General features: G+C 44.0%; 2 protein-coding genes across 2 annotated transcripts in view; one reads left to right on the forward strand and one right to left on the reverse strand.

Moving 5' to 3' along the window:
- Positions 1 to 1,736: 1,736 nt before the first annotated feature.
- LOC306852898 (terminal nucleotidyltransferase 5C-like) lies at positions 1,737 to 15,214 on the forward strand (the record flags this gene model as incomplete). The annotated part of the gene is made up of 4 exons (XM_079390019.1): positions 1,737 to 1,926; positions 11,137 to 11,403; positions 12,108 to 12,674; positions 14,559 to 15,214. The coding sequence occupies 4 exons, from the start codon at positions 1,737 to 1,739 to the stop codon at positions 15,212 to 15,214; spliced, it is 1,680 nt and encodes a 559-aa protein (XP_079246145.1).
- A 5,782-nt stretch (positions 15,215 to 20,996) lies between these two features.
- The window catches only part of msnb (moesin b), a gene marked incomplete at both ends in the record, with an annotated part of 40,411 nt that continues 34,522 nt past the window's right edge, over positions 20,997 to 26,885 (reverse strand). Inside the window, one exon of the mRNA XM_079391226.1 lies at positions 20,997 to 21,161. Within this exon, the coding sequence (XP_079247352.1) occupies positions 20,997 to 21,161 (165 nt within the window). The remainder of the gene's footprint in view (positions 21,162 to 26,885) is intronic.

Below are 26,885 nucleotides of genomic sequence, written 5' to 3' on the forward strand. Positions count from 1 at the left end.
AATTTAAAATCACTTAAAAAAAACTTCCAATGAGACCAGCTTCCTAAATTCCATCTTATTTTGCAAATTATTCCAGGCAGAGGGAGCAGCAAACTGACATGCCTTTTTCCCCAGTTCAGTGTGCACCACTGGAACAGACCGGAAGAAACATTCCTGCGACCGAAGATATAACTACCTACATATTTTTTTTACAGATGTAGATCTGAAGATGGAAGGAAGCAGCCCCAGGATAGATTCATAAATAACTAAAATGATCCAGTTACTCATAATGTTGTACTAAACGCACTTTTTAGAAACTAGCCCAATTCACATTTCAAGTTTGTTTTATTTATATAGCACATTTAAAAACAGCAAACACTGCGGACCAAAATGCTGAACAAACAAAGACATAGAACACAGGGCAACCCACAGATTCACACCATGAACTCACAATGAATTAAAAGGTTTTAAGAGATTATTTAAAAACAGTTTAAAAACAAGACGCCGTGAAAAGACGAGGTCAGGGTCCAAATGCAGGCAAGGCGCTCTTTAATTCAAAAAACAAAAAGCCAACACGGCAAAAAATAAAGCAGAAAAGGACTGGGATACGAGACGGCAACACAGTGCATGTATCCCAGACCAGAGCAAAACACTACAAACACAACAACTACAACACATTTACAAATAACAATTAATGCAACCAGGCAGAGTGGTGGGAGAGGGGAGACTATATAGTCCGTGGCAATGGGGAACAGCTGCGGGTGTAATGAGTGTGACAGGTGTGTGTGATGTGACAGGTGTATGTAATGTGACAGGTGTATGTGGTTATGGGAGATGAGTCCGGGAGGACGGGAGATGGCGGCCTCCTGTGGCGACAGGGAGAAGCGCAGGACCCAGACTCATGACATGACCCCTCCTTTAAGGAACGGCTTCCAGACGTTCCACCAAAACCCCAAAAGTCCGGAGGGAGGTGGAACAGGGGGAGGGATGTAGAGCCCGTGTAGCGGAAGAGGGCCTGGAGATGGAGGCAGACACGGGTGCTAGGATGGTGCCAGCAGAACAGGAGGTCAGGGCAGATATGGTGGATTCATCCAGGGAAGCTCGTGAGCAAACACCGCTGCCTCGGGAGCTTCGTGAGCGAACACCGCTGTCTTGGGAGGGACGTGGGTGGGCACCATCGCCTCGGGAGCTTCGTGAGCGAACACCGCTGTCTCGGGAGGGACGTGAGCGGTCACCATCGCCTCGGGAGCTTTGTGAGCGAACACCGCTGTCTTGGGAGGGACGTGGGTAGGCACCATCGCCTCGGGAGCTTCGTGAGCGAACACCGCTGTCTCGGGAGGGACGTGAGCGGTCACCATCGCCCCGGGAGCTTCGTGAGTGAACACCGCTGTCTCGGGAGGGACGTGAGCGGTCACCATCGCCTCGGGAGCTTCGTGAGCGAACACCGCTGTCTTGGGAGGGACGTGGGCAGACCTGAAGCGAGCTCCGCTGCCTCGGGAGGACCACAAGCAAACCGCGCCACCCGCACCGACATCAGTGGGGCTTCCCGCACGCTGCGCATCAGCCCAGGACGCTCCGCCACCCCCCGGATCGCCGCATCGGGAGAACTGTGAACGGGCTCCGCAGCTAACTCCACCCTGAAGGCCGAGACGCTCACCTGCAGAGCCAGGTCGATGTAGTCCTCCAGCGACTCCTCGTGGTCCCAGTATGGCATCAGGGATTTGAAGGGCTCGACCAGGCCTCCATAAAAAAAAAACATGAGGCAGGTCTTCTCCATAGCTGCCCGCCGAGCCACTCCAATGAAGTCCCTGGCATACTCCTCCATGCTCCGGGCCCCTTGGTGGACGTTGAGCAACCTCCTTGCTGAACCCATGTTTGCTGGTTGCATTCTGTCACGGAACGGCGAGGGAAGCGCCGTCAAAAGACGAGGTCAGGGTCCAAATGCAGGTAAGGCGCTCTGTAATTCAAAAAACAAAAAACCAACACGGCAAAAAACAAAGCAGAAAAGGACTGGGATACGAGACGGCAACACAGTACATGTATCCCAGACCAGAGCAAAACACTACAAACACAACAACTAGTTCAAGTTCAAGTTCAAGTTGAGCTTTATTGTCATTCCGCTACATGTGGGGACATACAGTGGAACGAAATGTCGTGTCTCGCAGGACCACGGTGCTACATAAATACAGACATACAACAATGAAGTAAAAAAAACTATAAACCTATACACAACTAACCTACTGACAGATTTAACTATAAGTATACTATATAAGTATTTACCCTATACAAACTAAAGAATAAAGGATAAAAAATAATACAAACTATACGAATGCTTCACATAAATATTACCCTATACAAACTAAAAAATACAAACTATACGAATGCTTCACAAATACTGTACATGTGCAAAGAGAGACATTTGAGTCAGCAGCTGGTTGGGGAACAGTGCAGGATGATTTGTAGTGCATGAGCATGTAAACATACATATATTGCTGAGTCTTTTGTGGGATTGTGTACACACAGCAGTGTGTGTAAGTGTCCATAGTGCACATAGTGTAAAGTGTCCATAGTGCACAGAGGAGAGTGTGGTTTGTACGGGCCCACTCACCTGTGTGTAGCACACTTTGAATTGCACAAAAAATAAAAATATAAATAAAAAAATAAAAGTTCCATACAGTTTTTCTTCGGTGTGGTAAGGTTTGGGGTGGGGGGTGGTCCATGTTTCAGGAGGTAGGGGGTTTGCATGGGGTTTCAGAGGGGGGCGGGGTGGTTTGAGTTCAGGGCTCTCACAGCCTGGGGGAAAAAGCTGTTGAGCAGTCTGGCGGAGCGGGCTCTGATGCTCGGTACCGTCTACCTGATGGTAGGAGCTGGAAGAGACTGTGGGAGGGATGGGTTGAGTCCTTCACGATGCTGCTGGTTTTGCTGGAGCATCGTGTAAGGAAAATGTCCAGGATGGAGGGGAGAGGGGCACCGATGATCTTTGCAGCTGTGTTCACTGTCCGCTGGAGGGTCTTGCGGTCAGCAGCACTGCAGTTCCCGTAGCAGACAGTGATGCAGCTAGTCAGCACACTCTCAATGGTGCCTCTGTAGAATGTGGTGAGGATGGGTGGAGGGAGACTTGCTCTTTTCAGCCGGCGGAGAAAGTGTAGGCGCTGTTGTGCCTTTTTGGAGAGTGACATGGTGTTGGTGGTCCAGGTGAGATCCTCTGTGATGTGCACCCCCAGGAATTTAGTGCTGCTGACTCTCTCCACAGTCGAGCTGTCGATGGTCAGTGGGGGGTGGTCAACGGAGTTTCTCCTGAAGTCCATCACAACCTCCTTTGTCTTCTCCACATTGAGGGACAGATTGTTTGTGCCACACCATTCAGCCAGCTGTGCCACTTCCTCTCTGTAGTGCGTTTCATCGTTGTTGCTGATGAGACCTACCACTGTTGTGTCATCAGCAAACTTGATGATGTGGTTGGAGCTGAACTTGGCAGTGCAGTTGTGGGTCAGCAGTGTGAAGAGCAGCGGGCTAAGCACACAGCCTTGTGGGGCACCTGTGCTCAGTGTGGTAGTGCTCGAGGTGTTGTTGCCGACACGGACTGACTGAGGTCTTCCAGTTAGAAAGTCCAGAATCCAGTTACAAAGGGAATTGTTAAGGCCCAGCAGGTTTAGTTTATTTATGAGCTGTTGTGGGATTATTGTGTTGAATGCCGAGCTGAAGTCAATGAACAGCATTCTAACATAGGAGTCTTTATTTTCTAGGTGGGTAAGAGCCAGGTGTAGGGTGGAGGAAATTGCATCGTCCGTAGAGCGGTTTGGACGGTATGCAAACTGGAGCGGATCGAGTGTGTTGGGGAGGCTGGTTTTGATGTTATGCATGACTAGCCTCTCAAAGCACTTCATCATGATTGGAGTCAGTGCTATGGGACGGTAGTCATTGAGACAGGACACAGGTGATTTCTTTGGTACCGGTATGATTGTTGTGGATTTGAAACACGTGGGGACGACTGCCTGACTCAGCGAGGTGTTGAAGATATCTGTTAGGACATCTGTCAGCTGTGCAGCACAGTCTCTCAGAACACAGCCAGGTATGTTGTCAGGACCCGCAGCCTTGCGTGGGTTATTCCTAGATAGGGTCTTCCTTACATCGGCTGGAGACAGACAGAGCGCGCGGTCGTTGGGAGGTGTGGGCAGTTTTTGTGCAGGTGTGTCATTCTGCATTTCAAACCGTGAATAAAAGTGGTTGAGTGCATCGGGGAGGGATGTGTCCTCATCACAGGCCTGTGGCGGGGGCTTGTAGTCAGTGATGGTCTGAATGGCTTGCCACAGGCTCCGTGTGTCTCTGCTGTCTGTGAAGTGGTTGTTGATTTTTTGGGCATATGACCGTTTTGCTTTTTTGATGCCACAGGACAGATTGGCTCTTGCTGTTTTGAGGGCTGCTTTATCTCCTGATCTGAATGCTTCATCTCTGGTCTTTAGCAGCCCACAAACCTCTGCTGTCATCCATGGCTTCTGGTTTGCACGTGTGGTGATGGTCTGGGTGACTGTCACATCATCAGTGCACTTTTTGATGTAAGCAGTCACAGTTTCAGTGTACTCATTCAGGACTGTGTGGTTGTTGTAGGTGGCTGCCTCTTTAAACATGTTCCAGTCTGTGTCCTGGAAGCAGTCCTGCAGTGCTGAGGTGGCATTGTCTGGCCATACTGTGATCTGCTTTTGAACCGGTTTGGTGAGTTTGAGAAGTGGTCTATATGCTGGGATTAGCATAACAGTGATGTGGTCTGAGTACCCGAGGTGGGGGCGGGGTTCAGCCTTGTAAGAGTTCTTTGTGGTCGTGTAAACAAAGTCCAGTGTGTTGTTTCCCCTTGTTGCAAAGTTCACATGTTGGTAGAACTTTGGCAAAACTGTCTTTAAGTTTGCGTGGTTGAAGTCACCGGCTATGATGAAAAAGCCGTCGGGGTTTTTTGTTTGTTGTTCACTGATGGCGCTATACAGTTCACGAAGCGCGTCCTTAGCGTTTGCACACGGGGGGATGTAAACCGCAACGATAACAATGGCCGTGAACTCCCGCGGCAGATAGAACGGTCGACACTTCACAACCATAAACTCCACCAGCGATGAACAGGGTTTTGATAATACCGCAGCATTGTTACACCAGTCTTTGTTGATATACACACACAAGCCACCTCCGCGTGTCTTACCAGACAGTGATGAATCTCTGTCCGCTCGGAAGTTGGTTAGCCCGTGCAATTGAATGGCGGAGTCCGGCATGTTGTCGTTTAGCCATGTTTCGGTGAAAACAAACACGCAACAGTCCCTTGCCTCATGCTGTGTAGATTGACTGAGTTGAATTAAGTCCAGTTTGTTTTCCAGAGAGCGAACGTTTGAGAGCATGAGTGTTGGAAGAGCCGGTCTTGAGGGGTTAGCTCTTAGCCTAGCTCGTATACCTCCGCGCTTACCGTGCTTCTGTCCTCTCTCACACCGCTTGCGACGCTGCCTTGTGCGGGTAGCATCAGTAGCCGAGGCCGCGGTCTCGAGGTCCGGCTCCAGCAGTAAACAAAGGCCTCGTAGCTTCTCAGTAGCCGCCGGCGAGAGTTGATGTTCGTATGCGTTGCTGATATCCAAAAGACTTTGGCGATCATAGATGAATTCTGGGGTGATTTCCTTAAGAGTTAGCGGTAAACTGACACTATTTGGAGACGAACAGACGACATTAAACGACATAAAAGCACCGTCTTTGGGACCCGGAGCAGCCGCTGCGATCGATCGCGCCGCCATCTTGGTTCGCTGTCATCTATCTACAACACATTTACAAATAACAATTAATGCAACCAGGCAGAGTGGTGGGAGAGGGGAGACTATATAGTCCGTGGCAATGGGGAACAGCTGCGGGTGTAATGAGTGTGACAGGTGTGTGTGGTGTATGTAATGTGACAGCTGTATGTGGTTATGGGAGATGAGTCCGGGAGGACGGGAGATGGCGGCCTCCTGTGGCGACAGGGAGAAGCGCAGGATCCGGACTCATGACACTATCCCCTCTATGCTTTAACCGTGATCTGGGGACAGATATAAGTTTTTGATCACCAGACCTCTAATTTTCTGTTGGATTTTATGGATAAAGTTGATCAGACAGATAGCTCGGTGCCAGATTATTTATAGATTTAAAAACTTAGAGAAGAATTTTGAACTCAATTCTAAGATGCACAGGTAACCAATGCAATGATTTCAAAATTGGAGTAATGTGATCAAATTTACATTGACCTTTGAGGAATTTAGCAGCGGCGTTTTGCAAAAAAAAAATTGCATATATAGCTTGTTTGTTCACAGTTTTGATGCAGTATGCCAGTTTAAAATCACTAAATTATATGCGCTATTTAATGCCAATTTAATGCCACACATAAGTGCAATCTAAGTGTTAACAGGTCAGATGTAGAATTTTCTGAATGAACACAAACATTCAGTCTTCTAAACACAGTAACATGTTACTGTCATTTATTTTTAATGTACATCATCAGTGTAAATCCTCGTACATTTTTCATGTACATCCTCAAAATTCCCCAGCCAAACAGGCCTAGAACAGTTCCCCAACCCGTAGCCGTTTTGGGGGCACAAACACTCACTCCTGCTATTGTTTTGATTGAGTTTGATAGCTAGTTCCAGGAACAATAAAGTCACTTTCCAAATCAATCAACACACACTTGTGGTCTTTTTTTTCTCATCACTGGTCTGCTTACATGGCATGTTTCCTGTATTTGGCCCAAGTGTTCAAGTGGCCGTAAAGTAAAGGCCCCAAATGTGTATGAAACTTTTGGTTAACCAATGGGTCACACTTACAACATAAAGCTGTACAAGTGCAAGTAAAATTTTACAGAGCTTTATTTACACATTTTCATTTTTAATAATTTGCACGTATATAAATAAACTTCTAAATATCTGTTCAGTAGTTTCTATGTAACAGATGTCACAATTTAATTGTGGTGCTTCAAGTGATTAAAAGCAGTTGCAGACATTTTACAAACTACAGAAAGCTGGAAAGTTTTCCTTGAAATCTTATAATTTATTGGAAATCTTAAATTTAGTGGAATTTCAAGTTCGTAAACATGAAGAATAATAGGATAATACTGCTCCAGGGCAGTCATAGAGATTGTGTGGATGTCCTGTGTTAAGGATACTGAGATTTGGCACTTGTCAGACCTGCAATAATCTTGCACACGCACTTGTTGTCTTGTGTATGGCTCTCTCTAGTGGCCAAGACTGAAAGTGTGGGTATTGGAACAGGCCTAATGAAATGGTATATAAGTTTAATAAATAAAAATAAATAAACAACATTTTGAACAAAAAGCTGAGAAAGACTATGAATTGGATTCAGAACGATAATCAAAGCGTAGATGGAGTCGATCAGCACCCCAAAGCTTGACAGTCATTATTACCTCTTCGTTGGTCACATTATATTCATAACGTTACACAGATTTGATGCTGTTTTATGTCTGATGATCGTGTTAGATTACATGTGGAAGCATCTGTTGTTTCAGTTTCTTTTTCACTGTATTATTATTTTTTTTTTTTTGTGGAAATTCTGTACAGATGTGTACTAGCGCCCCCGACCATATAACAATGAAAACACGGAGTCTAGGAGCACAAGTATAGCTCAAATATATTTTTATTTTTTCTAAGTATGTCAAGTATACTTAAATGTAATTTTAAGTATATTTCTGAGAAGTACATAACAAGTAGACTAAAAGTATACTTTCCTATTTTTAGTTGAAAATAAGTATACTAATAGCAAACTTGAATAAACTTCTTTTTTGTAAGGGTAACAACAGTTTAACATAAATCATTGTCAAAAGTGAGCCGTCCAAAATTTCAGAAGTGTACATTTGATGGCTTTTGTCTTTTATGACTAGTCCCACAATGTTCTGGAATTGAGGAATTCCAGAAAGTACTAGAATATTACAGAATATTTCATAATGTTACAGAAGCTTCTAGCTTCTTTAAAACATGCAAAATGAGCACAAAAACTGATCTGGGGCCCATTTCAATAAGGAGGTTCAACCAACTCTGAGTTTAAATTTGAACTCAGAGTTGACTTACCGTGAGATGGGAAACTCAGAGTTTTCGGTTTCAGAACGGCTGAATTGTGTTAGTTTATGCAACTCTGAGTAGGAAAAGTCATGATCAGTGGAGCTCCGAAATTACGATTCACCCTGGCAACAGCTCCCGCCAAAAAGACTTTGCGTACTTAATAACTGTTATAATATCAGAGGTGAAAACTGTAAATTATTGAACTAATATTCATTTTAATGGTATCCCATGGCCAAAAAAGGGAAAAAGACAGAAAAAAGAAACAAGAACATGGCAGCAGCTAAAAATGAAGTATAAAAACACAATTCAATCAAGGTAAAGCTTTAAGCATGAAAGGTGGGCTAAATGACTTTACAAACATTTGACATTAAATATCATGCAGTGTCTATTTCAATGCGCTGCAGCTTTTTCCACATAGTCTAACACTCTTTTCACATAATTAAATAATCTCTAATCCAACCTGTTACATTTCTTAATTAGAGTAATAAAATTAACTACTGACTTGTCGACAACAAGAAGGCAGAGGGAGAACCTGCAGCAGCACCACTGACAGATGAAGACGAGATGGTCAAGTATCGGAAGAATTCTAAAATCCTTAAAAATAAGATGACCAAAAAAACTGTGAATAATTTGTGTTGATTTAACAGCTGTGGTTACGGCATCTCATAGCTACTACTCCTCCATCTGGCATCCTTCCATTCCATACAGTAATCAGTTTAATTTTCAGAAGGTGCGATGGTGGAGATACACTTGTCATCAATGCATCCAACCACACTGGAAATCAGTGTTATTATCAGATTGATCAGATCAGCCTCATTTAAACCGATTTTTACACCACTGACTTACAGTCCTGTGAAACGCCTCTTTGACGGATTTGTGCCCAGGAATAAATTCTCAGAATGAGTGTGAGAGGGATGCACACTTTCCTTAAAATCTGCATACAGCGGACTTATAATGTACCCTGCATCTCCAATGTTTTAAAGTGCATTTTTCTTATTATGCAAATTATCTGTCAATGGTTGAAGAAATTAAAAATATTGTTGTTTCAGTTTGCATTAAGATTATTTTTCTTACCCCATGGCGGACAATTTGACTTAAAAGGAAAATCCCCCACGAAATAAACCTAAATATCTTAGACCATTTTTCATCTATAAAATGCATATTAAGAATTTTTTGATATTTGTACTTGAAATAAGACAAAAATACTCAGTAAGAAAAGCATTTTTGCAGCATGAATGAATGAATAAGGTATTTAAACATCGCTTATATGTTTTAAAATGGGGGAGGAGACCGAAAGAAACTGAAAGTTGCCTCTCTTTCAGAAATGGGCTTGACTTACCCTGCTTTCCACGGTTTGACAAACATCCTATTTTGAAACGGAAAACCCAGAGTTTTCACTTAACCTCCTTTCTGAAAAAGGCCCCTGGACTAAACCAATATTTCTAATGGGGAAGTCGTGGCCTAATGGTTAGAGAGTCGGACTTGTAATCCAAAGTTTGTGGGTTCGAGTCTCGGGCCGGCAGGGATTGTAGGTGGGGGGAGTGAATGTCCAGCGCTCTCTCCACCCTCAATACCACGACTGAGGTGCCCTTGAGCAAGACACTGAACCCCCAACTGCTCCCCGGGCGCCGCAGCATAAAATGGCTGCCCACTGCTCCGGGTGTGTGTTCACGGTGTGTGTGCTGTGTGTGTGTGTTCACTGCTGTGTGTGTGCACGTTGGATGGGTTACATGCAGAGCACGAATTCCGAGTATGGGTCACCATACTTGGTTGAATGTCACTTCACTAATCATTAAATTACATAAATATTTACAGAGTTCAGGTAAATTAGTGTTCGGCAGAAGAGACCAACACTCTCCTTCTGCGGTCACATGTTGGACACATAGAGGGTTCTGCTCCCTGCCAGTGGAAATGTGAGCCGGTTCTGAAAGAGTGCCACTCTTGGCCAAACACCGGCTCCAGCTCTGGCACCAGCCCCGGTGGAAAAGTACAGTAACTATTGTCTTGTTGTGTGGCTTGTGAAGGTCATGATCTTGTAAATTAATAGCAGAATTAGGTAAGAATATTCATATATTTATAATTTGCTATTTATTCTAAATAATTAACAAAAAACAAAAACAAAAAAATACTTTGTGGAAAAGCAACTGTTTTGCATATTCATGGACATGAATGTGTATATCAGGCCATAAATACCCAATAACTATGCATAGATTCTTGCGGTGTTGTTACCACCTCTCACAATGTCAAAGGCTCTCAAGCTCCCTTTGGTTATTCAAACCACATGTGCAACTCCTTTTGACAGGACAGTATTAACAATACGGATGTATTCACACACGCAGATGCATGCAATTTTTGGAAAAGGCCTAGTGCCCTTGCGTAATTCAGCCTAAGGGTGGCACTCTAATATTAATTAACGCCCTCAGAAGTGTCAGAAGTACATGTCTTAAATACATGTCTGTGACGTCCGTGAGTATAAGAGGCCACCTGTAGGCCCGTGCCATGGACAGATTGCCATGGACACTTACATTTCACTGCTCACTTACATTTCACTGCTGGTTATACTCTGTATAATTGTGTATATGAATAAAATAACGAATAAAAAATCTTGAATCTTGATTAGATCTGCACTGGTGGCGCAAGAGATGGGAGTTCACTCACGGAAGGCTCAATGAGCGATTTCTGTCCGGACATAACTGCCCTGCTCCCATGAGTCTACCGTTTTTCCCTAATCTCCAAGCTGAGGTAGAGAGATTGTACATTTATTCTTTTCAGCACACAAATTATGTGAATATGGAGGGATTGCACAAGCATGGATATGTGTCGATGCCTCTTATTGATAAGATACTTGCGGGCTATCTCTCAGTGAGGCATCTGCTTGAAAGTCTCCGACACTGCCATCCAAGCCCTTATGTATGCCATCACATTTGAATGGGAGGGCATATGGAGCGGGTCAGGCTGACCTGCTGACAGATTTGGATCAGGGCCAGGGTTTGCCCCAAAGGTGGTGGCTGAGCTGCACAGCACCACAGATTTAGCTAAAAACAGACGGCCGCTGGGATCAGTCAGTCTAAGGCATTGAATGTGTCCACAGAAAAACATCAGTTGTTGAACCTAGCTGACATCACGGAGGAAGCGCCAGTCTTGCTTTCAGAGCTTTTTGGCACATCTGTTGAGGCAATGGTCGGGAGGCTCAGGGAGGTGTGGGTGTGGTTTGCAGGCTTTAAGAAATATTTACCACACAGATCCAAATCTCCGCCGAAAGCCTCTGGGGAACCTTGCCTGTTAAAGTCTGAGGACTGGATGAAGGGCCAGAAGGTGAGTGCTGCCTCTTGGACCCATCTAAGACTCATGTCCTTCGGTATCTGACAAGAAGACATTAGCAGTAGATCCTTTAAGTCAGGTGTTCTTCAACCTTGCTACTGAAGAGCCCTACAGATTTCAGCTCCAACCCCAATCAAATACACCTGAACCACCTAATCAAGGTGTTAAGGTTGCTTAATAATTACAGACAGGTGTGTTGGAGCAGGGTTGGAACTGAAGTCTGCAGGATGGTAACTCTCCAGGAGCAGGGTTGGAGATCCCTACTTTAAGCCCTGCAAGTTATGAGGTGGGGCCTCTATCGATCGGATTTGTTGGTCCAGCACATCCCATAGTTGGTCAATCAAACTGAGGTCTGGGGAATTTTGTGGCCAAGGCAAAACCTTGAATTTTTCATCATGTTCTTTAAACCATTCCTGAAACCATTCTGTTCAGTTTTTGCAGTGTAAAAGGGTACATTATCATGCTGAATAAGTCCATTGCCATTAGGGAACACCATTACCATGAAAGGGTGTATATGGTTTGCAACAATCTTTACGTAGGTTTTACATGTCAAAGCAACATCAACATGAATTCCAGAACCCTATGTTTCCCAACAGAACATTGCCTAGGCATACAGTAGCACTGCCAATGCCAACCTGCCTTCTTCTCATAGTACTACTATATTGCACTTTATCAAACATAACTAGAATGTTATATACGTTGACCATTTTATAATCAATTTTCTCTCTGTATTCCTTCCAGATCTTGTGAACATAATAGAGATGGAAGATGATCGCCGGTTTCACAAACTGACACAAGAACAGGTGGAGACTTTAGACCAAGTTCTTACAGAGGTCATTCCCATTCATGGTAGGGGTAATTTCCCAACCCTTGAAATCAAGCCTAAAGACATAATCCATGTGGTCAGAGACAGACTGATTTTGAAGAAGATCAAGGTGAGAGATGTCCGTCTCAATGGCTCTACAGCCAGTCATGTGCTGGTCAAAGAGAATGGCACCAGCTACAAAGACTTGGATATCATCTTTGGTGTGGAGCTTCCCAAACCGGAGGACTTCCAGATTATCAAGGAGGTGGTTTTGGGCTGTCTGCTGGACTTTCTACCTAAAGGTGTCAACAAAGATAAGATTACAGCTCTCACCATGAAAGAAGCATATGTACAAAAAATGGTCAAGGTGTTCACTGAGCATGACCGTTGGAGCCTTATCTCCCTTTCAAACAACAGCGGTAAAAACGTGGAGCTCAAGTTTGTCAACTCTCTACGACGCCAGTTTGAATTCAGTGTGGATTCCTTTCAGATCATCCTGGACAGTATGCTACAATCTTATTTGGATGCTGAAAGGAGAAAGATTGAGGAAGGGCAAGAGGGCCAAGACTCTTCTTTAGCTCAAAGTCAAGGAATTCAGACAGCCTTAATGGATGAACCCCTCCTCAGCTCTTGTGACACAGGGCATCACCAGGAAAGTGACATCGACATGTCCTGCGAAACTGATGATGTTCAGACTTTTTGTGACTCGCAGTGTTATTGTACAACAAGTCAGCAAGAGCAGTCTAAATATTCAGAACAAGAACCAATACTTGAAACAGACAAAGATGTTGAAACAGAGATGATTAAAACTACAACTACGCCTGTATCTATGGAGCAAGCATCAGAGGACTCTGTTATGGTGCATGCGGAGGAAAAGAATGAACTTCATGAAAATGTGTCTTTGCAAACTGAGACACTGCTTGAAGTAAATACAAATGAAACTGGTATGGACTCAGGGGAGGGAAATGAACCAGTTGGGGTAAAATCTATGTCTGTTGAGGAAAAAAATCCCAATGTTAAAACATATATTAATGAAACAGTTTCTGACAAAACAGAATACATGTTAGACATAGAGCCAGTTAAATCCCAACCATGGCTTGAAATGGTACATACAGACTTTTCATGTCTTTCATCAACAGGGACCTTTGGTGAACGATGCACATTCCAACCTGCTCCCATTACATTTCTTACACAATCAGCACTAGAATCATATGCAGAGTATCCTTTACCACCCCCTGCCAAGAAAAACAGCCAAAATTCACAAATGGTTGTTCTCAAGCAATCCTCACCCAAACCTCCTCGGAAAATGTCCAAAAAGATAACTCTTGTACAGAGTTCACCAGAAAAATCAGTATCATGTAGTTCAGATGTTAATACTCGTCAGGTTTTGCCTCCACCTAAAGCTTACCCAACAGAATCATTACCTATGCAGGTTAAAATGTCAGGTCTTACCACAAAAAGCTTTGAAATATCCAGTGCCTCAGAAAATGACTCTAAAGTGTCTAAAGAACTAGCCAATTGTACCGAAGCTTTTACTGGTGTTGCTCCAGAGAATGGTATGCATTCAGAAAAGACATTGTACATGAGTCTATCACCAGAGGAAAGCCTTCAAAGTCAAGTGCAAACTTCAGAACCAGAAACTGGTGAAGCAACTCACATCACTATTCTAATTCCTAAATCCAATCCCAGTTATCTCCCCAAAGATCAAAACAGGATAAACCAGCCTTTTAATGAAAGTGTTCAGACAGCACAGTGTCAGGCAGTTGTACCTCTTATTAATGTGAATTCTGAGCCTTTACTTCAGGCAAATGACAGTTATAACCTCAACTCAGCCTCTCCCAAAAATAAAGATATTGAGCCTTGTGCTCAAGTTGATGCCACATCACCAAAATATCTTACTGAACCCTCAGAATCAGTCACTATGGCAACAAATTGTGCCTCTCAAATGTTAAAACCACTGTCTGCAGACCTTACTATTAACTCACAAGCAGTAGGGACTAATTCTTCAGGCTCTGAACATGTTATATCACCTCAAGTTCACAACTACCCCGTGTCCACTCTGCAGACTCAGGAACGTATTGTGCCAAGTTCACAGACTAAAGAACCTCCAGAACTATTATCCCTTGTCTCTTTACCACAAGTTCAAAGCCTCACAGTTTCAGCACCACATTTTTCAAAGCCACTAGAACCTTCCATATCCTCAACAACAAATCTAGAATCTACAAGAATCTCAGAACCTCTTTTAGAACCATCTGTTATGTCTCTGGATGTCATAGACCCCTCTGAAGTATTCTGTGAAGTTGCAGAACCATCTGAACCACTTTCACAGGGTTTGAAACCCTCTGCAACATCGATGTTACATACATTAGAAACATCTATGCCATCAGTATGTGAGGAGGTAGTTTCCAAGATATCAGACCCATCATCTTCAGACATTAATGAGCCCATACGCCCTTCAAAAGAGCTGCCTTGCATTACAGTGTTGGCTGAGAGCATGTATGGTGACTTTGAGCAGGCTATGGACCACCTACGTTACCGGCTAATAGCGACACGCAACCCTGAAGAGATCAGGGGTGGAGGCCTGCTCAAGTACAGTAATCTGCTTGTCCGGGACTTCAAACCTGCCTGTGAAACAGAAATTAAGACTCTTGAGCGCTACATGTGTTCACGTTTTTTTATTGACTTCCCTGATGTGAATGAGCAGCAGCGCAAAATTGAGTCATACCTGCGCAACCACTTTATTGGAGAGGAGAAAAGTAAATACGATTACTTGATGACCCTTCGGAGAGTGGTCAATGAGAGCACTGTGTGCTTGATGGGGCATGAACGCCGACAGACTCTCAATATGATTACCATTCTAGCACTCAAAGTCCTGGGTGAGCAGAACATCATTCCCAATGCCAATAACGTTACCTGCTACTATCAGCCTGCACCATACATGACAGACCACAACTTCAGTAACTATTACATTTCAAATGGCCAGTCCCAACTGATATACCACCCCTATCCACTACACATACACATGCAGTCTGGATTAGTTTAGGTCTAAGTACATTACGTAGATGGGAAAATGCACAGGGAAATCTCTGAATCTTGCAACATTAAATATCCACCGCAAATGATCTACCCTTAAGCATGTGTCCGAACACTTAACTGAAAAGAAAAAAAACAACAACAAAAAAACAGTTGTGTTGGACAACAGTGTGTGTCAATTAAGATCTGGAAGTGAGAATTACGCATACAAACCATTGAATATGAAGGTTAAAACAAATGTGTCACATGCATTCATTGAAAAAGACAATGATAAGATAGTTGGCTTTAAAACAGGAAAGACAGTAACAAACTGAAATATATAGTGACTACAAAAATAAATTAGGAGGAAAAACTTGGCAAGGCCTGTTCTTGTCTTAGTAGCTGAAAAGTCCTGTTGTAACAAACAAACAAAACATTAGAAAAGGTAAATGCTTTTGATAGAAACACTGTTTTCAATAATTTAATGCTTTATTGACATGACAAAAAGTGCAAGAGAAATAATCAGCATGCAGCCAACGCTTTATTACATAGTAAGGTACTTTTGTTGTCTGAAACAATTAAACTGATTGTTCCCGTCTTGTTATGCTCTAAGAAAGTTCAGTAAGGTCAGTGTTCCATTCCCTTTTTCTGATTTCTGTTTGAATTAAGTATTTTATATGTTGTGATACTTCTTAGTACATCGACTGGGTATGTGTATTTTTATTTATAATATATGCTTATTAGTAGATTATGAATGATGATGCTAGGGATGTCCAATTGTGCTCCTGGAGGGCCACTGGAGGGTTTAGCTCCAACACACCTGTCTGCAAGTTTCCAGTGATCCTGAAGATCTTGATTAGGTGGTTCAGGTCAGTAGGACTAGTGCTGAATTCTGCTGCCAGGTGGCCTTCCAGGAACAGGATTGGAAAGCCTTGATGTATTCAATATTTTACAAGAATCATGCGTCTTCAGAATATGAGGGGAAAAAAGCTCCATTCCTCATCATATGACTAAATGAGAGATTTCAGGAAAAACTATCTAGTGATCTACAAATGTTTGTTTGAACACGTGTACAATATGGAATGCATTAAATTGATGTAAACAAATCTCAAATTTGACAGAGTGAGGTGCAAAGATTACTACCAAACTTGGACAAATACAAAAAAGAAAACAAACCAACCAACTACAAAAGAAGAAAGAATAAGGACGTTTGCTGGTGTCTTTTGTGGATCTATGGCACACAATGTTGGTTTTACACAGAGAGTAACAAGCAGTATTCTTTAGTTTTCTTTTCTTGTACTGTAAATGTAGCCTCAAACAATCCATGTGAGGACATTAAATGATGTTATTTAATATTTATTTGTATTTAACAGAACCATAAGTGGTGATGAAGACTTAAATACATTTCCACCCTTTTTTTTACATCTTTGTGACAAAAATGCATATATTTTTCCAAGAATTTATGTGTAGAACTGTATTATAGCCTACATGAAAGATTGCACCAGCCACACATACAGTATACACATATAAACATGAATAGAAACTATAAAGTCAGGACCAAAAACATAAAAGTGTGTATCCTTGGACATCAATATGGCATGAAGATTACTGAACTGTTATTTTCATTTGAGTGATTATTATTGCAACATTTATTAAAGTGATTTGCCTAAATACATTTTTCAGAAGCTATATACAACTTGTGTGACATGTTGGCTTCACTGAAATTGTATAAAGAAATTTTATTTTTTAGGTTATATTGAGTACATAGTGAAAGTATTAGCAAATGTTTGACCTTGATCTTAATAAAATGCAAAGGTTTAAATGATCTTACAGAGATCTCATCACTGGTATAGTTATTCAAACTTGTGGAGTTACTTTTTCCTGTGCAGACCTAGTTTTTGTAAAGTATTGGCTTGATTGTATGATTATTTAACTTTCTGTTTTACCTTTATGTAATCATCTACCTATGAAATACAGCCAAAACCTGTAGTAACACTGTGGTTAGAAATATGTTTAGACTGAAATTGTTTACCAAGATGATGTACACCCATCATGAAATACTTAAAACAGTTTATATGACCAAAATTATTTTTGCAGGAAAACATCAGTGCCTAAATGAGCAGGAGAAAGCTGTAAAGAAGGTGACAGAAAAGACAATGCTCCTGCAAATGCAGCAGTCACTTTTTTTATTTTCAGGTGTACATTATCTCCTCTTCCCATGCTATTTGTGTTGATGTCAGATGTAGTTCTGTGCTGTGGCTAGTTTTGTTCATTTAATAAAAAGGATAGAAAAAGAATAGACTCACTTCATCGCATGTGAGTATTGATGTACTGTTTATGTAAAATATAAGATATTGTGTATGTGTGTGTGTGTGTGTGTGTGTGTGCACGTGCATGCTTGCATGTTTTGTATTGTATTGTAAAATCCATTACACCTATGGAATGAACCTATAAAACATGGAAACACAATATGTGTGTGTGTGTGTGTGTGTGTGAGTGAGAGAGAGAGAGAGAGAGAGAGAGAGAGTAAACGGGTGCAGCTCTGGTTTAGGTGTAAAAAAAAATAAAGAAAAAAAATAAAGAACTAATCACATTTAATTGTACTTAGCTATTTATAAGTAAACACTTTTCTTAACTTTTTAAACAACTTTTGAAAATAGGAGAGCAATCTTAGAGATTTTCTAATTTTAGTATTTTTGACCAAAAACTTTGTAAAAAAAAACCTGTCAACAATCATTATTTTTCATTGTTCTCTGTAAGACTTCAAGAGACAGCAGATGTTTATCTAGAACAACATTTTTAGATCTATATCTATTCCTCCCTTAGTCACAACGCGAAGGCTGAGGTTCCTTTTCCAGATGTTTAATGCACTTATGGACATCAACACCAACACAACACCATAGAACTAAATAAACAGGACGAATATAAAAAGCATCAGTCACACATTCAGTTACACGGAAAACACACATACGACTTTAAACTCTTAAATGAACAAAAAACACATCAACATACCACTTTTGCCTGCTTGTAAGCTAAGAGAGGGGGTTATATCTTGAAGTTTCTTGGACGGATGACTTGTAATCATACAGAGAAACCTTAAACCTTGTAACGATAACATCATTCCATCTCTTCGCGCAGATGACAAAACAGGAAGTGATATACAAAGTCAAGATGGGAATAAAATATAATAAAACCAAAAACTCTTTTTCAATCTTGCAATCTTGCTCAAGTAAACAATAATTCAGTATAGAAATCACAATAAATATTATAAAATAACCCAAATATAAAGTTATACAAATTAAACTAATGAAAAGTTAAACTGAGAAGCGAGTGTCTAAGTACACAAGCGCCATCTAATGAAAACAAACAAACTCAGAAAGCTTTGTGATAGCAAATACAATATCTTTATCGCAATCATGTTTGGTGTGAACGGGGCTTTAGTCTCGAGCAGTTCAGGTCTATATTAGTAGCTGTAGCCATTGCAGTGTGAATGTCGTCTCAGCTATCACTGCAGGAGAATGTCAGCGTGGATGCACATCGTCTACGCCGGGGCGTAGTTGCGCCTGATTGTAGTTTTAGTTGGTGCAGGTGAAAATATTTATCGGAAATATGGATGTTGCAAAGCCCAGCATAGGGCTTACACCCAGCTTTTTTTTACGTTTATTGGTGCAACCGGCCCCAGATCTTGTAAAATGTGTGGTCAGAGACTGACAAAGTGCACTCCAAGTGAACTCCATTATTTGAGTGAAAGTACAGATACTGCATCAAATATTACTCCATTACAAGTGAAAGTTGTAAAGACAGATTTTTACTTAAGTAAAAGTACAGAAGTACTTGCATTTAAAAGTACTCAAGTACCAAAAGTAAATTTCCTTTTTAATGTCAATGCACTGTTTGATTTTTGTTGTATGTAATACTTGCAATACCTCTAAAGCAACTTACAATGCATTAGACCTACAGAATACACCGACTAACTTGTAGTATCTTTGGAATAAAGAGCTTTTAGATTGTTAAAAACTTTGAGTTGAAAAAAAAAAATACTCCTGCCCACCCCCACAAAAGCAGGATGGTAGTGATCTCTCACAGCTCTTGCAGTGTGAGCACACATCTATGTGTAGCCATTCATCTACATTTGAACCGAGTGGACAGTGAAAATGCTGTAAATACAGACTGATAAAAAAAAAAAAAAAAAAAAAATCAAACCTGCTTTAAAACTCAGCAACGCAACTGTAGCTGTATAAGTTTACGACAGCAACACTGCTTTAACAAAAAAGCAAAACAGCAAGATTTATTTGACATCATTGCTCTTGCGGTACGTTGATGTCACAGACAGAACATCTGTGCAGTGCTGCTTCAAGTCAAACACCTATTGTGTTTTGTTAGGAGATGCCCAACAGTTGTTCTTTGGCATTGTAGGTAATATTTTCGTTTACACAATTTTGCAAAATCATACAATATTGTGTCTAATATATACCACAATATAAACTTCTTAATATTGAATCGTTGCAAAAACATATCACATTGGCAACTGGTCAGTGTTAAAAAAAATGCTGGGAAAATCACTTTACATAACCCAACAAGAGTGATTACAGATATGCTGTAAAAAAAAATCACATTTTCAAAAAGAAAAAAAATCACTCACTGACTTTCAAAGCTGCTGCATAACTACTTTCTACTTTGAGGACTTTGATAGAAATGTAGTGGAGTGAAAAGTACAATATTTGTCTTTCAAATGTAGGGAAGTTAAAGTCACAAATTTCCAGAAAAAAAAATACTCAAGTAAATTAAAGATACACAAAAAGTGTACTCAATGTACTCCACTACTGTCCGCCTCTGGGTGTGGTAACTACTGCTGCTCCATAGTGTAAACAGAATATGTGAGATTGCGAATCTCAAAAGTGAAACTAAAAAGCGATCGTGCATTTGAAAGCAGTTTCAATGCCCCGCATATTAATAGTGGCTCCCTGATGCCCACATTTTATATACAGCTACTGCTGAGCTACTGAAATGAGCCGCACTGTGAAACAGCCAATCAGAGCAGAGCTCAACATTATTATTCATGACTCACATGACTCACAACTTTTAAGATGATATCATTGGGATCTTCGGTGGATATGTGTGTTTCCCTTTTCATCACAGAATTGATCAAATTGTGAGTTATACAGTGTTTTGAGGACAAGCTTTAAAAACACTAGACCCACATCACTCACCCATCTCACGGGACTCCCCATATGCACCAAAAGCATGTACCCTGAAGCCAGCTGAGCTGAACAAATGAAGAGTTACAGGATTGTTTGATGAAACCAATAGTGCACGAGCATGAGCACATGTACAGTGAGTTGGATGTTTGCTGCCAGTCACATAAAAATGATTATATCCAAACAGCAAAACAAACTCAGACTGTCGTTTAAAGTCCTCAGTGACCATCAGTGACCGGAGGATATCAAACGCTGAGGAAACGTCCTTACCAAAAAAACAGGATCATGTGGTTGAAACTTGACACTTTATTTTATAAACTGCTATGAGCACATTGGAGATTACATATCAGGGGTACAAGTATATGATGCTTTTGTTTGTTTCTTTATAATTAATGATCATGTGAACTCAATACAGTCTAATTTCTTAAATTCAAACAATCAAGAGGTTCTCCATATTTATACTTTTTTTAACCTCATGTTAGGCTTTATAATTCTCCTCAAAAGACTAAGATCACTTCAGTACACCTGCCACTGATTTGGACACAAACTCTGGTTCACAATGCTCTGTAATGTATTAACGTAACTAACAGATAGACATTCTGTCAAACTGAGAATTCACATGGACTCAAATTCATCAATGCGCTGTTTGGTGTTTCCTTGTCGGATTTGCCGTAAGGTCTTGTATTTGTCCCTCCCTAACCTCATGTTCTCGGCATGGATCAGATCATTTGCAGTTTTCTTGCTTTCATCACGAGTATCTGCCAGCTCAGAGCTCAGAGCCTGCAAAGACATAAACAAATCATATATAGCATTTCAGTGGGACTGATATCATTATTGCCTCTTTGCCGTAGGATCATGTGACAGCATCATGCGCTGATTTATGACTGCGTGTTTTGAGTTTGAGCTCAAGTTGATTCATTATCGTCTATTTTCAATCTTAAAAACAATTTTATACACTATCGTTTTCGTTTCTATAATGTGTGAATATATCCCCTATAGCATTCTAAAACAAAACCAATCAGAGCGCCTTGTAATCACTAGTTTCATTTTGATTTCTCGAGTCTGCTATTAGCTTATAGCCCGTTAGCATCGGCAGCGTGGCTGCCGCTAATCTCGCTTACATTGCTAATACTCTATTCACACACATTACCATTGTTTCACTGTTACTTGCTTAAATGGCGGATTTGTGTCTACCTTTGAGTGCAGGTGAGGACACATTTGAGCTGCATTCGGTGCAGCTGAAGCTGGAGGCCGTGGAGAAGCAGATCCGCTACCTGGTGGAGAAGCAGGCTCAGCTGAGAGAGAGCGGAGAGCCGCGCTGGAAACATCCCGGGCTGACGCTCACAAGTCCGGGGTAAGTATACAGCACGCTGCTAACACTCCCACCACTTCTACTCTGTGTGTTTCTCTGCACAGACCCTGTGCACCCAGGACGCGATCTTCCCAGATGCCCTTCACTCCGGCACCGGGACGCCACAGACCCTGGGTGCACCAGCAGCGGAAGACGCGAGCCAGGCCCTGGGCGACGACCTCACCCCTCCACCGCCTCCGGTCTTCGAGATATCCACCCAGAACTACTTCACTCCCCTCCGCGAGATGGAACGCGACTCTGTGATCGTCAGAGACTCCATCGTCCGGCACGTCCGTGCTACGTTAGCTGAAGGTAAAGTGCACACTCACTGTTTCCCTGGTGCTCGTGTTTTGGATGTTTCTGCGCAGATACCCGCGATCCTGAAGGGCGATGAGAGCATCAGTGCTGTCGTGCTGCACGTGGGGGTTAACGACACCAAGCTGCGGCAGACGGAGACACTGAAGAGGGACTTCAGGAGCCTGATCGAGACGGTACACAGCACATCACCCACGACGACGATCATCGTGTCAGGACCACTTCCCACGTATCGACGAGGACATGAAAGGTTCAGTAGACTTTTTGCTTTAAACGAATGGTTATTGTCATGGTGTAAAGAACAGAAACTGCTCTTTGTTAATAATTGGAATCTTTTCTGAGAGCGTCCTAGGCTTTTCCGTGCTGATGGCCTGCACCCCAGCAGAGTCGGAGCGGAATTCCTGTCGGACAACATCTCCAGGACACTACGCTCCATATGACTAGTAAGCCAATTCTCAAATAACTGCTATGATGACTTTTGTTCTACCCACTTAAAAGATAGAAGTACTTGCGTTGTCCAATCTATACAGACTGTGTCTTTTCCCTGAATAACGAGGTCAAAATATAAATTTAATGCAGGATCTAGAAAAAATCTGATCGTGATTAAACCAGAAAAATGCAAAATAAATGACCAAAAACCATTTTTAAAGCTTGGGCTCCTAAACATTAGATCACTCGCACCCAAAGCAGTTATTGTAAATGAAATTATCACAGATAATAATTTTGATGTACTCTGCCTGACTGAAACCTGGCTTAAACCAAATGAATATTTTGGTCTACTCCACCAAGCTACTGTTATAAACATGAGCCCCAGACTGGTCGTGGCGGCGGTGTGGCAAAAATATATAGTGATATTCTCAATGTTACTCAGAAAACAGGATACAGGAGGTTTAACTCATTCGAAATACGTCTGCTTAATGTTACACTGTTAGATATGCAAAAGAAATCTCTCTTATCTCTTGCTCTGGCTACTGTGTATAGACCGCCAGGGCCATATACAGATTTCCTAAAGAATTTGCAGATTTCCTCTCAGATCTATTAGTTAATGTTGATAAAGTGCTAATTGTCGGAGATTTTAACATTCACGTTGATAATACAAATGATACGTTAGGACTTGCATTTACTGACCTAATAAACTCTTTTAGAGTCAAGCAAAACGTCTCCGGGCCCACTCATCGTTTTAATCATATGCTAGATTTAATTATATCGCATGAAATTGATCTTACCGATATAGATATCGTACCTCAAAGTGATGATGTTACTGATCATTTCCTTGTATCGTGCATGCTGCGTATTACTGATATTAATTACATGGCTCCGCGATATCGTCCGGGCAGAACGTCTCGGTTACGTACGTAACCCTCGTTCCCTGATGGAGGGAACGGAGACGTTATGTCGTGACGACATTAGGGGATTTAATTGGGAGCCCCGACTGCCTCTGATAAGAGAAAACGGCAATGAAATTTGGCTAGTGGATTTTGCATACCTGAGCCACTCCCCGTGCATACGGGTATAAAAGGGCGACAGGTGCATCCACTCATCAGGTTTTCCGCTGAGGAGCCGAGAACGTGTCCCTGGCAACCAGCGATGGTTCGAGATTGTGGCATGGGGACATAACGTCTCCGTTCCCTCCATCAGGGAACGAGGCTTACGCACGTAACCGAGACGTTCCCTATCTGTCGGTCACTACGAGTTATGTCGTGATGACATTAGGGGTCTATGGAAAGCGCCACAACCTGAACCCCATCACGACCTTATGGCATGCAGATGTTGACAAGCTAGCGCGTGACAGACAAATCGATGCGAAGGTCGCAACCTTCCCGTCGCCCCAGCGCAAATTCGTTAACCTTGGCGCCCGCAGGGACCACTGAGTACATTGCTGCTGGAGATAGCCAAGCCGCTGTTCCTTTCCCCAGAAATCGGAAGGGATTTCGACCTTCTATGAAAGACTGCTTCAAGTCTTTCCTGTTTGTTGTTACAGCCCGGCAGTAACGACGGGGAAGCGAGCCTTCCGGAGAAGGGCGCTACGGAGGCCACACCCTGCCCGAAGGGAGGTAACGTGTGGAGACACTGGTATGGACTGGCCCAAGCCTGGGGCAGTGCTACATACGCCTGGACCCTGGGGCAGATCCTACCTAGGAGAAGGGAGGAGATGGTACGCCAAGGCGATGGCATCCACTCTCCAGTGGGCCAACCTCTGCTTGGAGACAGCCTTCCCTTTCTGCTGACCTCCGTGGCAGACAAAGAGCTGCTCAGAGCTTCTGAAGCTCCGGGTGCGGTCCACGTATATGCGCAGCGCTCTTACGGGACACAGCAACGCCAAGGCTGGGTCTGCCTCCTCCGAGGGCAGTGCTTGCATGTTCACCACCTGATCGCGGAAGGGCGTGGTGGGAACATTAGGCACGTATCCAGGCCGGGGTCTCAGGACAACGTTAGAATAGGCCGGCCCAAACACAAGGCACTCTTCGCTTACCGAAAATGCTTGGAGGTCCCCGACCCTCTTGATGGAAGTGAGCGCGGTCAGGAGCGCTGTCTTAGCCGACAGGAATTTCAGCTCGACTGAGTCCAGCGGCTCAAAGGGACCCCTCTGAAGTCCAGCCAGGACAATAGAGAGATCCCAGGAGGGCATCAGGGGTGGCCTAGGAGGATTTAACCTTCTGGCACCCCTCAGGAACCTCACGATGAGATCGTGCTTCCCCAGGGACCGGCCGTCCACTGCATCGTGATGGGCCGCAATAGCAGCCACGTACACTTTCAAGGTGGAGGGCGACAGCCTGCGCTCCAACCTCTCTTGCAGGAAAGAAAGCACCACTCCAATCGTGCATCTTCGGGGGTCCTCCCGACGAGAAGAACACCAGTCTACGAACAGACTCCACTTCAGTGCATAGGCTTGCCTAGTTGAAGGGGCCCTAGCCTGAGTGATGGTGTCCACCACAGCCTGTGGCAGGCCACTCAAGTCTGCCGTGTCCCATCCAGGACCCACACATGGAGGTTCCACAGATCTGGACGCGGGTGCCATATGGTGCCGAGCCCCTGAGAAAGAAGGTCCTTCCTCAGAGGGATGCGCCAGGGACGGGCTGTCGCGAGGAGGGTGAGTTCCGGAAACCAGGTCCGGGTGGGCCAATATGGCGCAACCAACAAGACCTGCTCCTCGTCCTCCCTGACCTTGCACAGTGTTTGTGCGATCAGGCTCACTGGGGGAAACGCATACTTGCGCAGAGCCCGAGGCCAGCTGTGTGCCAGTGCGTCCGTACCGAGGGGGGCCTCGGCCAGGGAGAAATACAGCTGGCAGTGGGAGGACTCGCGGGAAGCAAACAGGTCTACCTGAGCTTCCCCAAATCGACTCCAAATCAGCCGGATCGTCTCGGGATGGAGTCGCCATTCTCCGGGGAACGTGAGCTGTCGTGAGAGCGCGTCGGCTGCACGATTGAGCTCCCCCGGAATGTGGACGGCGCGCAGCGATTTGATCTGTGACTGACTCCAGAGGAGGAGATGGCGGGCGAGCTGTGACATGCGGCGTGATCGTAGACCTCCCTGCCGGTTGATGTACGAAACAGCCGCAGTGTTGTCCGTGCGGACCAACACGTGCTGGCCTAGGAGCAGTGGCCGGAACTGCTTTAAGGCCAGATGCACTGCCAACAGCTCTAGGCAGTTGATGTGCCAAAGCAGTCGAGGCCCCGTCCAGAGCCCCGAGGCTGCCTGCCTGTTGCATGTAGCGCCCCAGCCCATGCTGGAGGCATCTGTTGTGACAACAACATGCCGGGACACTTGTCCTAAGGGCACCCCGGCCCGTAGGAAGGCAAGGTCTGACCAGGGGCTGAAAGAGCGGCGACACGATTGCGTGATGGTCACACGATGTGTCCCGCAGCGCCATGCCCATCTCGGGACCCGTGAGTGTAACCAGTGGTGAAGTGGTCTCAAATGAAGCAACCCGAGCGGCGTGACTGCGGCTACGGATGCCATATGCCCCAGGAGCTGCTGAAATTGTTTCAGCTGAACCACTGTCCTGCCTCTGAAGGAACTCAGGCAGTTCAGCACTGATTGGGCACGGGGAGACAGGGAGAGCCCGAAGGGGAGGACCCTGTACTGCCATGCCCGCCCCTCGAACGCAAACCATAGGAACGGCCTGTGTCGAGGGAGAATCAAGACATGAAAGTAAGCGTCCTTCAGGTCGATCGCTGCAAACCAATCCGCGGACTGAACGCATTTGACGATGCGCTTCTGTGTCAACATCTTGAACGGGAGCTTGTGTAGGGCCCGATTCAAGACTCGCAGGTCCAGGATTGGCCGGAGGCCACCGCCTTTCTTGGGCACGATGAAGTAGGGGCTGTAAAACCCCTGCCTCATCTCGGCTGGAGGGACCGGCTCGATTGCACCCTTTGCCAGAAGGACAGCAATCTCCTCGCGCAGGACAGGTGCTTCTCGGACTGCCACCGAAGTCTCGAGGATGCCACTGAACCTGGGCGGCCGCCTGGCGAACTAAATCGCATAGCCGAGTCGAACTGTGCGAATGAGCCATTGAGACAGGCTGGGTAGCGCAAGCCACGCCCCCAGATACCGTACAAGCGGCACCAAAGGCACAATCGACGTGCCCGCAGTGGTGCAGCAAGGGGGAGTAAGGTTGGATGAACAGAAGGCAGTGCGTTCTGACTCATCCCCACAAAACTCCCTAAGTCCCTGGGGGGACTGGCTAGAGGTGCGCGGGGAGGCATCGCGTCCCCAGACCGCACTCTCTTGGCCACTGGCAATATGGGTCTCGGGTGAGAGTGAGGAGGCAGTGCGTCGCACACTGTCAGCCCGCAGACCTGGGAACCCGGGGGAAAGGGAAATTGCTCTTT

This window comes from Barbus barbus, assembly GCF_936440315.1.
Source record: "Barbus barbus genome assembly, chromosome: 33".
In the NCBI taxonomy this organism is placed as follows: Eukaryota; Metazoa; Chordata; class Actinopteri; order Cypriniformes; family Cyprinidae; genus Barbus; species Barbus barbus.